The sequence below is a fragment of the Ptychodera flava genome, chromosome 13, assembly GCF_041260155.1.
Source record: "Ptychodera flava strain L36383 chromosome 13, AS_Pfla_20210202, whole genome shotgun sequence".
NCBI lineage: Eukaryota > Metazoa > Hemichordata > Enteropneusta > Ptychoderidae > Ptychodera > Ptychodera flava.
In genome coordinates, this window is record NC_091940.1 from 29618800 (window position 1) to 29636984 (window position 18185).

The window sequence follows — 18185 nt, forward strand, 5'->3', positions numbered from 1 at the left end:
GGCAATGAGGTTACTTTTCTTTCTGAATTCAAACAAAGAAACTCTGATATTGGTTCCCAGCAATGGAAAATAAATCTTGATACTGTCTCCAAGTTGGATACTTATCGATTGTATAAAAATAACCTTGTTTTCGAGAAATATTTAAGTGTTGTGAATATTGATAGATTTAGAAGGGCACTGTGTAAACTTAGAGTTTCAAACCATAATCTTTGCATTGAAAGTGGTCGATTCGAGAATATGCCAAGGGAAGACAGGCTATGCCAATTATGTGATATGCATCAGATTGAAAATGAGTTTCACTTCTGTTTGGTGTGTCCTGTGTACACTGATTTGAGAAAACGTTTTATGTCACCATATTATTATGAAATACCATCTCTTAGGAAATTTCTAAATCTGATGAATTCTCCGTGTCATCGTACAATTTTGAAACTATCAAAGTATATTTTTTACAGTTTCAGACGAAGAGAGAATTTACTGTAAATATACCTTTCGAGAAATATGTTGTTTTGTTGTCAAACAAGTCTATGTGTAAGCCCCTAGTTTGTCTCTGTTTATTTTTCCTGTATTGTAAAAAAGGCCGGTGGCCTATATTACCGAACAAACTAATATATATATATTATAGTTCCCCAGCTCTGTTAATAAAACGGTATTCAAATGTAAGACTTCTTTTAGAGAATGCAAACATCAACAACGATTGTTTCAACTTCGTTTCTTCCTTATTTACAATCAAGCTATCTGACGATGACTAAGTCGCACAGTAATCAAGTTGTTATCTAAAAAACTGAATTTGTGAAATAACAGTACGACAACTTTTTTGACTGCATGAATGGTACCCGTGTGTTTGAATACCTCACAGGAGGTACGCTCAGTCATCATATGATTACCCAATCAATCTCAAGTACTATGCATTCTCAAAACACTATATTTTGACTTTGTTCGTAAAAGTTCATTTTAAAGGGCGCATAAGAATAAGATTATTCACAAAATACCAGGAGTTCTGTTCCTTTACTGCGTTTGATTTTGTACTACGTCCTGGACAATGAAATCTGGTCACCACGATACAGTCAGACATGAATGCATAAGTAATTGGGGGCAAGGGTTGTCAGAATGATTGTGTGGCCGGCTGTGATCACAATCTGGACTCAAAAATTAGTAATAGTCCGTGGGCTATACCAATATACCAATATACCAATGTAGCAAAACTTGCAATTTTAGTGAGTAGAGACTATAATGTATTGTAAATACCTAATTCTGACATTTATTTTCTTCTTCAGCACATTGCAATTAGTAAATAACATCAATAAACCTGTTTGATTTGCTTCATTGGGAGGAAACAATAGTTATCGTATTTTCTTCCGGTTAAAAATACTGAATTACCAGAAAAAATCGATTTAAAGTTATCCAATTCTATGACGTCATATTCTTTTACTAAAACCTTATGCATTTTAGAAAGACCAGTATCTAAGCTTTCTAAAACTATAAGGTATACGGCATTTTAAGCCAGTTTACTTCATCAAGGAAAGAATGTTGTACCCCTACCCCTAGCTGTTGCACACCCCATACAGATACACGCAATTCAAAATTGACTCCAGAGAAGTAGTGTATAGTTAAAAATCCGATGTTAACACTCTTTTTCTTGTTTAATATGTCGGAATAAATAATTTACACACAAAAAGTTGTGAAAATTTTGCTTAATAAAAAGTAAATCACAATTGTTACCTGGTATTTGGGGTAAAAAATTTCAAAATTGTCAAAAAAATTCATTTTAAAGTCGTCCTATTCTATGTACACAAATTAATTTTGCTAAAGTTGGTGTTCCTCAGAAAGAGCAGTATATGAGATTTCCAAAAATGTAAGGCTTGTGCTATTTCATGCTAGTTTACTCAATTTAGTGGAGGATATAGTACCCCCTACCCCTACCCATTTTTCGCCATTTTTTGCGGTACATACAAATCAAAAACCAGTGCAGACAGGTAGTGCATCCAAAAATAGCCAATGTTAACATCTTTTTTCTAGTTCAGCAGATCCCAAAGAACAAAAAAATACCCATGTAGTAGGTTTAAGGGGGGGGGGGGTGCACGGAGGGCCCCTCCAGCCCACGGATTACAAAACATTATCCCATGCTAAGTTTTGAAATAAGCTTTGCGTGGCATGTCTTTAAAATGACTTTGGTGGTGAAAAAATGATGAAATGGCCACTTGGCAACCGTATAGCACTGGGTCATCCCTTTCACATAAGCTTCCTTCGAAAGAAGGTAAAAGAATTGAACTAGAATTGGTCAGGTTACCGTATACACTAATTTCGTTTCTAATCCGCGACGGGTGGGGGGACGTCAGAAGTTCTATGTCATATAAAAATAAGATGATCTTTGCAACCAAGATGCGAAAAATCAGTTCAAGGACATGTACCGGAAAAAAACAAATTTAGAAATAAGGTAGAATGCGTATTCTTTTTTTGCAAGACGGAAGTTTTTTGTAAATTTATAGATTTTCCCAGCATGCAAAAATGTGTTTGTAACTGCCTGCAACAAACTAGCGATTTTGCCACTTTTTATCGCTGTTATAACGCATTTGCTATACATACATAAATAGTGATATATTAATTTTTCTAGATTACACATCCCTTCACCACCACCTCTTCCACTATCAGCAACTTTTGTGCCCTGGCTGCATTTTCATTTTCTTAGCCTTCCACAGGGGCTCATGAATGGTCCAGTAAAGATAATTAAGAATTTTTTCGTTAAACCTAGGTTTGAGTACGCCCCTATATTTCCTCGCTCTGTGCATTTGAGTCATTGCGGTTCAGTGGTAATTGTATATGCAGTATGTAGTGCGCCCTTCCTTTGTGAACTTTTCGTACAGGATTTCTGCGTTGACCCTCATACTGTACTGTTGCCTTACAAAAGGCTTTCAGGGAATTGCATACCGTGTCAAATGGTCACAAAAAGAGGGCGCACTACATACTGCACGTATCATCAACACTGAACCATCATTACTTGATGCACCGAGCGAGGAAACACAGGGCGAGAGAAGATAACAAGAAAAAAGCTCGTACATAAAACTAGGTTTAATACCAGTATTATCTGTACTTGACCTTTCATAAGCCCATGTGGGCCTTCTTGGCGTGTGACGTAGCACAACCTCCCGTCACGTCAAAAGATTGACAAACCAGATAATACAAACAACAGACAGAAACAGTACAATTGATATTACTAACTCTTACCCTTGATAAGACCAGAACCTTTGATCGACCAGTTTCTGGGTGCGACTTCAGTCAACAAGGGAGCTTTCTTGCCACTAGCGAGCCACTGATCATGATGGATTCTTCGAAGCTTCCCTGCTTAAAACTATTCGCTCTTTTGTTCATCGTGATGAGCGTTGGAATGCAGGTGAGTCAGTTCTGGTCAGTTTTGAGCTTACAAGGAAAAGGTTTATGAGGTAGCCATATCCGCGATTTTTTTTGGTACTGCGACAATTTGCAATAAGTGGCAAGGAGCCTGACCGATATGTTGCGGTTAATATTAAATTCACTGTTAAGATACCAGCCGGCTCTTTCAGACTACCTCACTGACATCAAGCTGTCGGATAAAAAGAACATATCCATACAGCGTTAGGATTTTTGAGCGACAGCTGTTAGGAGTAGACCGACTGTAATTGCTTAAAAGTTAATTATTCACAGACCACCACTTCTTTGATGAAATTTATTACCTCTGAGCTTTGTGAGCACGTCAGTCCTGCAGACGACTTGTTCGTCGCATGCTGTGTACACGCACGCCCTGCGGCGATCTCAGATTCAAACTTGAAATTAGTGATATCTTGTCTAATAAATACAAGCAAACGCCAAATAACAAATTGCATACTTAAGATTCGTTTTACAATGAGCGATTTCACATATCAACATAATCCATGTATCCAAGCTGAGGCCCTTAAGAATACATCCATTCTGTTGGTAAAAGAAGATAATCCTCGGTGTTCTTCAGATTCACCGATTCTTTAAGATTGATTATTGTCCTGAACAAGAGAGTAAAATCACGATTTTAAAACCACGAGTCATCACTCTCCCTTTCTCTAGGTACGCGCTGCTACTGATCACAAATTCATGTTGGTCCTGCTCGATGGTTTGCGATACGACCTCTTCGGAGCCGACATGCCTAATCTCGCCAAGATAGCCGCAGAGGGCGTTAAAGCTAATCAATCGTACCCCATCTTCCCTACCAAGTCCATACCGTCAATGTATTCCATAGCAACAGGTGGGTGTAGCTGCGTTTATTTCGGGTAACGCCTAGATCTTGTCATTAGTATACGAAAACAAACATGTTTTACAAATTTCGTAGACGACTTTTGGAAATCAGGCGCAAAGTAATCATGATGAAAACGGTAAACACGATTGGAACTGATTTGGGATAATTGGATGATGAAGTAATGTCGATTTAATCTACAAATGTTATCTCATCTGCTTTTCTTTTTATATTACACGCTTGTTTTTATGAGTAATTTGCAAAATTGCAACATTGAGCTATATGGCACCTAACACTTTTGAGAAATTTGCAAAACATGAAAATTCAATTTCCTAAATTAGTTCCAATCGTGTTGGTAGTTTACGAAGAGTATTGTCATGAGAGATAAAACTTATTAATTAATTATACAGTACATGCACACGAGCTGACACAACACACAGATAAAAAACGTAATATATGTCACCAAATTTCTGTAGAAAAATTGCAGAATTATTGAGATTTCTCCCCGGTTTGTACACAGTGCATGGAATCCGACCTTGGCATCGTCAGAGTTGTCTAAAAAGATACATACTTTATGTCGGGTAATATAAACACGATTAGAACTAATTTGGGATAATTGGATCTTCATATTGTTTTAATTTCTCAAAAATGTTAGATGCATTATAGATGAATGCTGCAATATGACAAATTACTCATAAAAAGTGTATAACTTAAAAAGGAAAGCAGATGAGCTTACATTTGCGGATCAAAACGACATTATGTCACTATCCAATTATCCCAAATTAGTTCCAATCGTGTTTATATTGATGGTTGCTTATGAGTGTATGTATACCTAAGAGTCAATTAAGGACATTAGTGTTTATTTTAAGTGAACCTTCAATTACTATGAGGGGTGGGGCAAAATTATAAGGAGAGAGTATTAATCTGCCACTGTTTGTAAACTTGTTAACATAGCCGGGGAGGACAACATGTACAATTCCCAAAATAGACCCGACACAGTTTGATAGTATAGCAGACATATTGACCGAGGTGTGTCCGTCTTGGAATGTTTACTTTGTTTTACGTATATGGAAAGGGTGTTCATCGCTCAGACTTACACATTTCTTTTGAAATAACATTGGGACAGTACACCCCGGACGCACACACATCAAACATTTGCATGTGCTTCGGGATGCGATCCAATATGGCAAGAAGACGTCAACTTTGTCTCCCTACCACTAAGCTACAACCGGCTACAAAATAAATGAAAACTCTCTAAACCTGTTGTACCATATACGTGAGGATTTGCGCACTCTACTTGTCAAAGCGACCAGGAACCTATATCTCAAGAAGAAATATCCACATGTGAATATGCCGTAGTAATTCTTACTCACCTTTGACTGTTGTTTTCTCGTCTTTACTACAGGTCTATACGCAGAGAGTCATGGAGCTGTGAGGAACTACTACTACAACACCAGGACCGGTGAAATTTACGATTACGCTAAAACATGCAACACTTCAGAGTGGTTCGACACCGGCGCCGAGCCTATCTGGGTGACGGCCCATTTCGAAGGCATGAGCACCGGTACCTACATGTACCCTGGAGGCTCGGCTGAAATCAAGGGGGTCCGCCCCGACCGGGATGTCGCGAACACCGAGTGGAGATGGTATAATCTCGGGTTCAGAGAGCGGATAGACGGAGCCCTGGCCTGGCTGAGAGAGGACGACCTCGACGTAACCATGCTGTACTACGGGCAGCTGGACACAGTGCTCCACGAGACAGGGATGGACTCCCCGCAGACGGCGGAAAAACTCAGAGAAATAGACGAAGGTGTCGGATACTTGCTTGAGGAGCTTGAAAAAGACGGATTCTTGGAAAGGATGAATATAATCTTCACCAGCGATCACGGACACACTACGGCTACAGAGGGTATCCGAATATGGAATTACATCTCCGAGGATGACGTAGAGTTTTATCTCTACCCCAACGGTCCATTCGGTGCGTTGCAACCCAAAGCCGAGACGATGGACAAGGTAGGTAGCCTTAGCTGCACCCATTCACTTTACCTTACGAAACTACAACAAACTTTGGACACACACTAGCAAACAATCAAGCAAACAAACACACATTAAAATCAAATAAAGAAGGATAAAACAAACAACAAAAAAGAAAACAAAAAAAGCAAAGGGGATTGTTCTCTCTACAACTACGCGTGATATATTATCAAGCACTTACCGCCACAGCAAATAACTTGTCACATATTTCTCCTTTTTAGAAACTATGTATTACAGAACATTTGTCATAACCAATTTTAATTTTCACACGTAGGTATACCAACAGCTGAAAGGCGCACACCCCCAGCTGAAAGTTTACAGAAAAGACGAAATACCAGACCATTATCACTACAGAGACAGCGAACGAATCTTAGACATCCTGGTCGAAGCCAATCCGCCCTGGTTCGTCATTATGGTATGTACACGTGACTCCGTGCCGTGGTGACGCTAAAACTAGTCTTGTAAGCTGCTTGGGAGAGCGCGGTCATGTTGTTCGAACCAGGGCAAAAATGTCAGGTTTACGATGTTTAATTCTAGAAGGGATCAGGAAGGAAAATTATACTACATCATCATCATCATCATCATCATCATCATCATCATCATCACAGTCTTCACTATTACAGCTCATCATCATCATCATCATCATCATCATCATCATCATCATCATCATCATCATAGACATCAGCAGGAGCGACTTATTTATTAAAATACGTGCTATATACGTCAAAGTAAGTCGTGCACTCAAAAAAAAAATCACAAACGTTTTCAATTGTTTGGCGACAGCAAATTGAATTGAGAAGGCGATCAAACGTAGAAGGCTACCTTGCAATACCTTTTCAACATCGTAAAATTTGAACACTGCCAGAGTTGTTAAATTTGGTAATAAATGTGACTCTGCAAATTTAAACGTTTAGTACGTTCGATTGAGGCGCGGGGTTCTTCTAGTACTTCTGCAGCTCAGCTCAGAATGTTGAATGAATGAATGGCTAGTCATTTTCACCAGCCAAAACTGGCAATTTACTTAAGGTAGAATGCATCCTTGGGACAGACATTCGGACAAACCTTTCCAGTAAATTTCTCTGAAGCTCATTTTGAAGCTCATGGAGTGTTACCGACTTATTTTTGTGAAAATAGAAAATTTAACGTTTATTTATTTAATTACAGTCCCCTTAGAGTTAACAAAAGGTTGGTTGCCATTTTGAATTTCAAAATATTTGGTAATTTCTTTCTGTAGTACCGAAGTTTGCACGGTGACCCCTGGTTTTCATTCTTTCCTGTTTCGTCATGGAAATTTTGAACAAATATTTAAGTCTTTCGACTTCGACCCGCGTTTACATTAACCGTAACAATTTCCTATTCACTTTTCAGTCTCGATGTTTGACGCACTCAAGATTTGAAAAAAAATATTTAAATTGGTATTTGAGCCAGTAATAAGATTTTCATCTTCTTTTTTGCCTTTCAATCTATGAAAGTCAAATTCGTCTAACACCACGGACGTCACAATCCACGGATACGATTACATGCACTGGGAAAGCCAGTCTATTTTCTATGGTTATGGACCACGATTCAAAGGGGGATATGAAAGAGGACCCTTTCAGTCGGTAGGTATGGTGCCGAATTCGAGGGCGCATCTTATCTTGTGAAAAAAAACCTGAGTCGAGCATGAGTGGCATGATCAGGGGCAGACAACCAACCAATTTGAAGGAAAAGTAACAGATGTGTTTACTTGTAAAGAAGGTATTAGAGTTAGTTTGAGGAAAGCTGTCGGCAACAGACCTCCCGCTACGATTTGAAAATTTGCCAGCCTAACCCCACTCAAGGTTTTCCCACCTGCAGCTACAACCCCTAGAAACTCTTTATTGTTCCTCCTCTCTCAATAAAATATACGTACACTGTAGCTTTTTCTGATCCACATTTTTTGTCTCCTCTTCGGAATTATTGCCTGGCAAGCCAACGAAATTTTACCAAATTGTCGGCTGAGAAAATTAATTATTTGTTTGCCCTGTTGATGCTAAAAATTGACCGCCCGATCACGGGTTAAAATCCCCAGCTCACCCGTCAAGGAACAACTCACCTGCGCCTTTTCCGCCATGTGGACTCAGGCTGCCTTGCATAAACAAGGTTGTATGCAAGATAAATGAACAAAGGTGGATGGTTGCCTGGAGTTCTCTGCATAACAGACTGCGAATATACGTATATATATATAATATATATATATATATATATATATATATATATATATATATATATATATATATATATATATATATATTCATTTTCCCTCGCAGGTGAATATCTATCCCCTGATGTGTGAGTTGCTCGGACTGGTTCCTGCACCAAACAACGGTTCGCTTGACAACGTCAGGGATCTACTAATTGATGTGTCCGGCTGCACGCCAACCAGAACAACAATGACCATCTACCACCTTGCTGCTGTGGTGTTGACGATGACTGTCATGGCGGTGAAAATTTAAGTCAACACCAACATAATCAGTCAAAAACAGTCTTATATATTTTAGTATCTGTTTATTATAATGCTAATCTTTACAATTGAACATGTTGCGACAAAAGTTAAATACGTCGTGCGCCCAAAGTTATTTGCTCACTATTTTTAAAGTTTGCAAGATAAAGTCAGACTATAACAACGTTCATCGTGAAGTTAATCTTACATTTCGATTGATCACACAGGAACAAACTCTGCCAGCTATCAATATTGTTTTGGACTTGACGGAAATTATAGGGGGCAGTGTTCAAAATGATACTGCGCGAAAAATGGTAACCCTTCAAAAGTGTTTGCAAGAAAAACGGTGACTCTCCCCAATTTTCCTGCGCAAAAAAAAACTATTGCAAGGTAGTCTCTATGTTTGCTGGCCTTTTCTATTCATATTAACTTTTCTTTTGACCTTGACCTTTCAAAGAATACTTTTAACCCAGAAATAGTCATTTTTATGCGGGGTTTCAAGGATTCAATGAAAAAGAGATCACAAGTCACAATAAAAAATTCTGTCAACTACTTTAAGTAAAATTGGCCATTCAAAATGAAAAGGGACAACGGCTGTAATGTTTACCTTAATTTACACAACATGTGCATATACACATATATATTCACGATATATTCACATATATAGCAAGTTTTAAGCTTATGGTTGGAAACTATTTAATAGTTACCCCTCGACTACAAGAAGTGAATTGATATTTTTTGTGCAATTCCAATGTCATATTTGTTGTTCACATCTGTTCTTTCAAACACCGTATTCTTCTGACGCACATTTGTATCAATTGTCAAACATTTAAAAAGCACAGATTTAGCTAGTTTCGTCTTGTAAAAAAAATATTCATAGTTTCCTCATACACTACAATGTACTCTGAATGAACTCTTTTAGTGAAATTTCAAAATCAAATTTTTTTGCACATGCACTTGTAACCATCCTATACGTACATTAATATACATTATCAAACATCTGTAAATACACCGATTTAGCTAGTTTTGTGTTGTAAAAATAATTCACAGTTTGCTCATACCTGATTTGTGAATTGATTGTTTTTCTTAATAGACAATGCGGAAATAGCGTGCGGCACCTTTATCTTTGACAATTAGGCGAATTACTATCATCACAGAAACCAAGATGGCCATATTTTCGTTGCAACCTATACATCAACATTGCTTTGCATGTTAACTTCAAAAGTAAAATTTACATCTCGGCGCCTGCCAACTGAGACCGACTTTTGAGGGAAAGTGCCTAAAGCATTCGAGTACTAAAGCACACAAATGGTGCGAGACATTTAATCGATCGACACATTGTGGACAAATGTATGAAATTAGCAAGTGAGCTTGTTGGCGAATGACTGTGTCTGGTGGCATGTGAACATTGTTTTTCAAAAAATGGGCCAAAGACATATTAAATACATTGAGGAAGCTAACGCCCATCCCCTTGAATATATCTTGCATCATGTTATTCATGTCGAACAAAATCCAGACACTGTTGTAAATGTATGATTCTTTCGACTTATGCTCTCTTGGATGGGAGCTTTTGACAGTGACAGTTATATTTGGACAGCGTTTTTTTAGACGAATGATTGACTGTCGCAGTCGAAGGAGTCTCTCTTCATAGGATACCTTTGTCCAATACAAGCAGTGGTAACTCAGGCCAAGAATTATGACGAGGTCACACGAGGTTCCTTCAATATCATCTATTACATCACTTTCAAAGTTTTGGCTCCAGAAGTCGACAACATAACCTCCGACACCGATGGCGTGAACGTAGAACAGCAAGCTAATCACTCTGCCAGTCCGTGTATGCCAGTCTCTCTGTAAGTACATCCATCCGCCAGTCTTTCTGTAGACCAACTTTGTGGAGCTCATAGCTGAATAATTTGCCAATAAAATGTGGCCAGCTTCGAAATGTTATATATAATAGTGTCACGGTTATCACTGTCCGGAATTGACAATTTCCACAAACAATTTACTGTATTTCACGAACGTCGGCTTTTATTACGCTGATAAATGTATAACATCACTAGTCTTCAACGTACTGTTGCCGATCTAGCAACAAGAATATTCTGAATTTAAAGTATGTGCCATTGCTTTTAAATGGTAAACAAAGTTATGCTAGCAAACCACACAACGCTGCCATGTACGCCTTCGATTGGTTAAACGAAATGTCGGTTTCCCATTGGTTCTCTCAATATACAAAATCTAGAAAACGAGTCAATGTGTTCAGCTGATTGAAAGAATGAATATCAATGGTGTGATTGGTTGACAATGAAATGTATGCTATTTGGCCAGTCAATTGATAACACATTCAAGGGTGTGACAATAGGTATATATATGGAATTGTTTGTCTATCTAAGTCAAGTAATGGCTTCTAGAATTCTATACAAATTTCAGGTTTGATGTTTTTAAATTTGGTTTGAAGACATCTGAAGCCACAGGCTACTTCGTATATAATATGTTTGTGTTTGGAAGGTCCCTCATTGGTCAATGATAGTGCAATACTTGTTTAACTGGGTGGCAGTTCGGGACATATCAATTACCATGCAGGTGTGGCAGCGTCATTAATAGTGGAAGTTCTAAGGAATACCATTATTGCACATTACCTTAGTCATCGATTGTGCAACCTTAGACCGTAGAGAGACCAAATGGTGTCTACATTAGTCTGTGCAATACAATATTATAAGAGGACACCTTTATTTTGGAATGGCTTATTGTATCATTAATGATGATGTACTCGGTTACATGGTATTGTAAGTGTGTGATCAACGGTTGCAACAGTTGCCAACGACTTTTTACTTCAATTGACGATGCATCAAAATTTGTTCAAATGCACTTAACTGTGAATATCACAAGCTAAGGTCCGTAGAAGCTATTAAATATTGTGTATACACTCATTCTGGCTTGCCACATGTAACCAAATATGAGGAAAGTGTCATTGACGCTATTTTTCCCAGTTATTTTGCCTAGTTAAGTTTTCCTAGTTCGTTTGCAGTATCGTGGATAAGGTACGAATCATACGAAATCTAGACGCAACGTATATTTGGTATGCTTGCTTGCTGGTATGGATATATGTACTTCTTGGACCAACCAAAATGCCTGATAGCATAACATTAACACGGCAATGGATGGGATGAAATGCCCAGTCTGTGGCGATATAATGACGTTCCATGCATCAAGTGATGGAGAGGAAAGCGACCAGACTAACTAAACTGAAATTTTTGCAGAGTGCCGCGCGCAATTTGTAGCATGCATGTACATATCAGTGCGCCCGTATGGAAATTACGCCTGAGAAATGATAGCGTTTAATCAATAGCTGAAACATTCCTCCTTGCAGGTCATAGGAAAAAAATCAATCTACTAGCGGCCACAGCAAAAAATAAAAAATAAGTCAATTTGGCGTAAATAAATCGATAACCTCATCAAAACATAAAAGAGAGAGGCCATTGTATCAGCCGAGGCTTTGTGACAAAAGCTGCCGAAAGATATTGATCTGCAATGCTATAGTTAACACAATATCATTACTGTCCATTACACTATGTTTTGCTCTATTGTTTGTTGGGGCTCATTTTGAGTAAATAAATAAATGCATTTTTTCCTGGCTTATTTTTGTATATATCTAAAATTTACATTTCTGTTAAGAAAGGGTTGGCAGCCCTTTCAAAGGCAGGTATAAGTAACTATTTGTTAAATTTTTCCCTAGTACTAACTTTTGTGACCCATTGTGAGAATAAGTTAAGTAAATTTCAGATACACGCACTTACATGCACACACACATACACACGCAGGCGTTGCTCAACATGACGCACCCTTATTCCTATGTTCTGTTCAGCTTGTTGCATCAAATATTTGTAGTCTGCTAAACCTTTATAAAATTACCATATTATAACATTAATTATTACTGAATTTTCCCTCTGATGTATGTTCTTTGGAAAACAGGTTCATCGGAAAATATCACAACAATTCAGCGTAGCACATGAATCTAACTAAGGTTTGCTCAGTGTCGCCGGCGCCTGTGAGAGATCACCCGGACATATTGAGCAACAATTTCGGTCATGCAAAGCGATATCATACGGTCAGCAACGTGGAAATACAGACTGACAGTCGATTCCAAGGTTCGGAAGCACCAGCTTATAGTTGATCTGTCTGTACTTCGTGTCGCCTCGACAAATCAGAATTAAGTGTCTACTCAACAGACATACGATAAAAATAAGTCTACTTGTTGACGCACAACTGTGTGAAGAGGCATATGTACCGTATTCGCTGCGAAGTGGGAGAGTGACATGTCATACACGTCAATAAACCGAATTCCAAGTCCTTGAAATATTTTTCTCGACATGTTATTCATATCGAATAATGTCGAGTCACTACTGTGGATATGCGACATACGTGTAGGGTGTTCTCTCGGATGGGAGCCCTTCAGAGCGATGACGATATCCGGGCATCGAAGTTTGAGACGGAGAAGTGCCTGCCGGACGTGCAGAAGCCTTTCCACGTACGACGCTGTCGTCCACGAGGCAAAGTGATAAGTCAGGCTTAGAACGACGACAGCGTTGCATTGTTCCTCTGTGATGTCGTCGATAAAATCGCTCTCGAATTTTTGGGACCAGAAATCCACGTCCACACTTCCGATCAATATTGCGTGAAATATAAACGTAGCGCTGATGTTCTGCGACGGAATCTCTAGGTTTCGATGTAATCGATCTCCTTTTACGGGCTGACCCAGGATTTTCCTGAAAACGTCATGCCACTGTCGCAATGTCGAATCACCTAGAAAGTAAACAGACTTCCCGCTCAGACACGTACGTACTTCATCTCGTGACCAATGACGTGATTTGCATACACGTGATGTCCACGTGGTGTCGTTCTCCCAGAAACCGTCTGAAGATGATGCCACCGGAAGGTCCGCTCCACACGACGGAAGAACATCTTCTGTGATATCGCTTGACTTTTGCCCTGTTAGCACGATCAAACGATATTCTGCCTAAGTAACAATTAGGACGTTCCCCATATTTACAACATTGTTCAATATACTTCCACTGGATTAAATCCCTATCACAGTTACCACGAAAGTTCGGAGATTATTTCAAATAAAATTTATTGTTTACTTGACTATATATCATTGAGGTTAAAATACTGACGGAACTACGGTTTCGTTCAATGTTTGTAATCGTAATACCTGCTTTCGGGTGACAGCAAGCAAACAATTTGGAAACATTCCTCAAACTTATCATGTTTATACTTTTATAAGTCAGGTGATGTTAGGCCTATAACAACTTAACCCAAAGTTTTGTTTTTAGCTTTGATGCTTTGATACTTTACTGCAGTCTTCAATGTTTTTAAACCGTTGACCTTTTCAAGGTTTTGGTAAGTTTACGATGGACACTCAAGGGCAATTTTGATTGAATATTTATGCTGTTTCCATGTTTGTTTAAATACATTTTATATTCTGCTAGCTTTAAAACTTGTCATGATGTAAAGGATGACGTGTGCGTTTAAGTGAATCATATCGTAAATTAAAGCTGTCTTTGGATACTTATTACATGTGAAAGGAAGCTAGACGAGATTGAACTTGAATTTTTGTCCTGCATCGATTTTCATCATTGAGGGGGCCACAAACGTTATCCGAAACTCTCTAGTATTAGATGTAGTAGCAATAGGGAAGTAACGTCGTACTGCGGCGCGCCAAATGTTTCAAAAATATTTATCGATTCAGTGCAAAAATAAAGTGTTTTTCTCAATTGAAATAAAAATTCGGTCTCATGAGGAAGGAAATAAGTAAGAAAAGTATAATTAAAAAATAAAAGACAGAAATGCCATTTAATACTTCATTTTAACTTGAGAAAAAATCTTTTAAGCGTAATTAGGAAATAAACAATTTTCAACGATTTGAAAAAGTCATACATCCATACTTATCGACATACATACACGTATAATAGTTCGCGAAAAAGGTGCAATGAGTGCTGATTTTACAAAAAGAAAAAAGAAAAATATGTTATACAGTGATACGTCCAAAAAAGTCACAAGAAAATCACTAAAAATCACTACTACCACTCGGAAAAAATAGTACAAAAATAAAAATGTGAACCACATACAGAAAACAATTGTAAAAGAATCAGACAAAAAAGCCATGCACACATAAAATTATTTATGTACTTCAGAAAATTAAAAAGCACTACGTCTCATAATAAACGTATTATAGATAATCAAAAATATAATATGAATCACCAGCCGCTTTGACAGTAAAGAGAGAAAATCAGAGAAAAAATTCGGCAGTGATGGCTCTAGACAAAAGTGAATCTCATCTACCAAAAAATAAAATAAAATAAAATAAAAAACGAAAAAAATAAAAAAAAGCCATGAACAGAGATACAAAAAAAACGCGTAGGCCTGTGGAAAGAAAAAAATAAATGAGGACTCGCCACAGCAAAAAAAAAAAAAAAAAAGAAAAAAGAAAAAAACAAGAAAAAAACAAGCACTCGCCAAAGAAAAAAAACAAGCCCGAAATTACAATTATTTTATTCAAAAAACTCATGGTTCACGTTTCCTTCGATCGATGAATCCCCAACAGCGGGGAATCCGATCACCACATACTCCAATGTTTGACGAAATATTAATCGAGCATTTCAGTGATAACGTGACATCTTGAAACCTAGCTCTGTTTGGCTGGGCCCTGCTCTACTGGAAACCATACTTGATGAAATGAAGTGGGCAATATCACCTAAAGAACGTCCAAGTTAACAGTGAATAGTTCCAGAGAGTCAAGTTAACTGAGCAAATTTCAGGCAGTCCACAGGTCAGATCACGAGCGAGACGTACAACCCATGACCCTTCATAGCAACCACTGCGAACATATCGATGCCTTAGGCGCGGTATGGCAGGGAGCCCACTGCAGGCCTTCCACCGAGCCGCACTGTCATCGCCGTTGGCCTACATGATTTCTACATAGTTTTATACGTATGGTTCGATACATCGGGTTCAAATACCATGATAATAAACCACCTCGTTGTTTGCTAATTCCTCGTCTATCCTCAAAGATCACCAAAATCATGATAAAATGAATAGTTTTGAAGAAATCTGCCGCGTGTTGAGAGAACGTCCATCGCTTTCCGTGTTCGACAAGACAAGCGACGCAACTGTACAAGCCTTACCTTAGGACTACGAGTATGGCGAGAGTGTCCGGCCTTCGCAACGCCAGACACTCTCACTATACTCGCAGGGCTAGACAGGCACATACACGACATGTCGATCCCCATTGCAGAAATCTTTATATCCACACAGTCCAATATATGGAGCTACGATATTTGTGCAGTAGCCTATACATAGCTCTTGGTGGCAGGGCAGGGCTGTGAGTTACCGGTGTTATACGGCCTGGCCGTATAACGCCGGTGTTATACGGCCTGGCCGTATCCGGTAACTCACAGCCCGGCCTTGCTGCGGTTCCGTAGCCCTACCACTCCCTTTGTTGGTTGTGTTGAGCTACAGTATACAGAGAAATAGCGGCTGCTTGATCAGTGTTTGTCAAGTCGGGCGCGTTCGCGTTCTACAGGTACTAGTGAAAACGTTGCCTCGAATTTAAACGGAGTGTTTCAGCCCGAGTATTTTTGCCTTTGCCACACTCCGTTTAGAGGCTAAACCCACGGGATACGTGTGTGGTTCGATACATAGCGGCCGCTGCTAGCTTTGCATGGCAGGGCTGTGTACGTGTTACCGGCGTTATACGGGAGGCCGTGTCACGCCGGTAACACACAGCCCTGCCATGCAGAACTAGGCCGCAGCGTGCTGCGTGGTATGCAATTTTACAATGCATACCCACACGGCGGCCGCTGTGTATCGAACCACACGTAACCGTGGGCTAGCGGCAAGCCATCGTTTTGTTGGGGTTTGGGCACAGACTGTCTATGGTTTGGGAGAAACGGCCCTACACTTTACAGCGAGGGGATCGCTGGTTCCGGCGTAGGCCTACTGTACTAGCGACGGGACCGCCGGCCGCTGGCTTACCACCTCCAGTGTACATTGGAGCGAGGGGACCGCTGGCAGCCGACGAACCACCACGAGTGTTTTGTCCACTTTTAACCAAAACTGGTAACTGTTTAATTTAGAATGGGACGTGTCGGTAACTTGGACGTCCATGAGATGATATTGAAGACTAGAAGCTGGGAGTTATCGCTGAAATACCCCAAATATCATGTCCAACATCCGAGCGTGATGATCCCAAACCCTCTGGCATTAAACTGTAACAATCATGACGTTGACAGTTATTCAATTTTCATGTTGGGCTTTTTCTGCGGGGCGTCCCACTCTGTTTTCTTTTCTCGAACGGGCCTCTTTTTTTTCTACTGAGTTGTTTTTTTTTTGGTAACTAGTAACCTTTTTTTTTTTTTTTTTTTTTTTTTTGTAACCTCGCTTTGGTTTTTTTTTCCAAGCTGACCTCGTTTTGGTTTCTTTACAGCCTCAACGCCGGCGCGATCTCGGTCGACTTTTCAATTGTGATTCTCTTCCTTTTTTTAGTCAGACCTGATGGTGGTTCGTTTTGTTTTTTGGTAGTAGTGCAAGTACTATTTGTGGTTTTGTTTTTAATCATTTCAATATTTTTTGTGTGTGCTTGATTTTTTTCTTTTTTCCCTTATAATCAGCATCATTGCACCTTTATATCAAATACACGTGTATGTGTACGTCAATAAGTATGGGAGTGTGGTATTTCCAAATTTTTGAAAAGTTTATCTTCTCATTACGGTTTAAAGAATATTTTCAATTAAGCATTACATAACATTCTGCCCTTTTTTGCAATAATACTTTTCCTCGTTTATTTTCTTCCGTAAGGCCTAAAAAAAAAATTGTGTGTTTCCGGTAACCCGACCTACCCTAGTTCAAACCCCCCGACCCTAAACTTTTTTTTGGACCTTGAAAACAAATCCCGCGAGATTGGCTGGGAAAAGTTTTAAATCACGCGTGATTTCATGACGTCATTAAACAACAATAGCGACTGCTTGTGCAAGCGTGTTTTCCGTAACATATGAGAAATGCGATCACGTTCAAGAAAAAATGTAAAAAGTGTGAGAGGCTCCCCACCTAACTATCCAAAATGTTTTTGTGTCGAGTTTGTGTTTAATTCGTTTCAAAAATGTGTTCCTATATTCTTATCCGATTTTTTTGTGTAAATGAAAATGTTTGTTTCACCTCGGATATTTGTGGGGAAGTTTGGATTAGTGTGTACGGTAATGTTTTGTTTGTGTGGGGAAAGCTTATGGCGATTGTAAAAAGTGTGAAAGAGGCTCCCCACCTAACTATCCAAAATGTTTTTGTGTCGAGTTTTGTTTGATTCGTTTCAAAAATGTGTTCCTACATTCTTATCCGATTGTTTGTGTTAATGAAAATGTTTGTTTCGCCTCGGATATTTGTAGGGAAGTTTGGATTAGTGTG

General features: G+C 39.0%; 2 protein-coding genes across 2 annotated transcripts in view; one reads left to right on the forward strand and one right to left on the reverse strand.

Moving 5' to 3' along the window:
- The window catches only part of LOC139148120 (reticulocyte-binding protein homolog 2a-like), a 581355-nt gene that overhangs the window by 270623 nt on the left and 292547 nt on the right, over positions 1–18185 (reverse strand). The gene's annotated exons all lie outside the window — the stretch shown is intronic.
- LOC139148093 (ectonucleotide pyrophosphatase/phosphodiesterase family member 7-like) lies at positions 3229–9791 on the forward strand. Its single transcript, XM_070719391.1, has 6 exons — positions 3229–3388; positions 4072–4249; positions 5643–6250; positions 6546–6686; positions 7744–7872; positions 8560–9791. The coding sequence occupies exons 1-6, from the start codon at positions 3314–3316 to the stop codon at positions 8743–8745; spliced, it is 1317 nt and encodes a 438-aa protein (XP_070575492.1). The 5' UTR covers positions 3229–3313; the 3' UTR covers positions 8746–9791.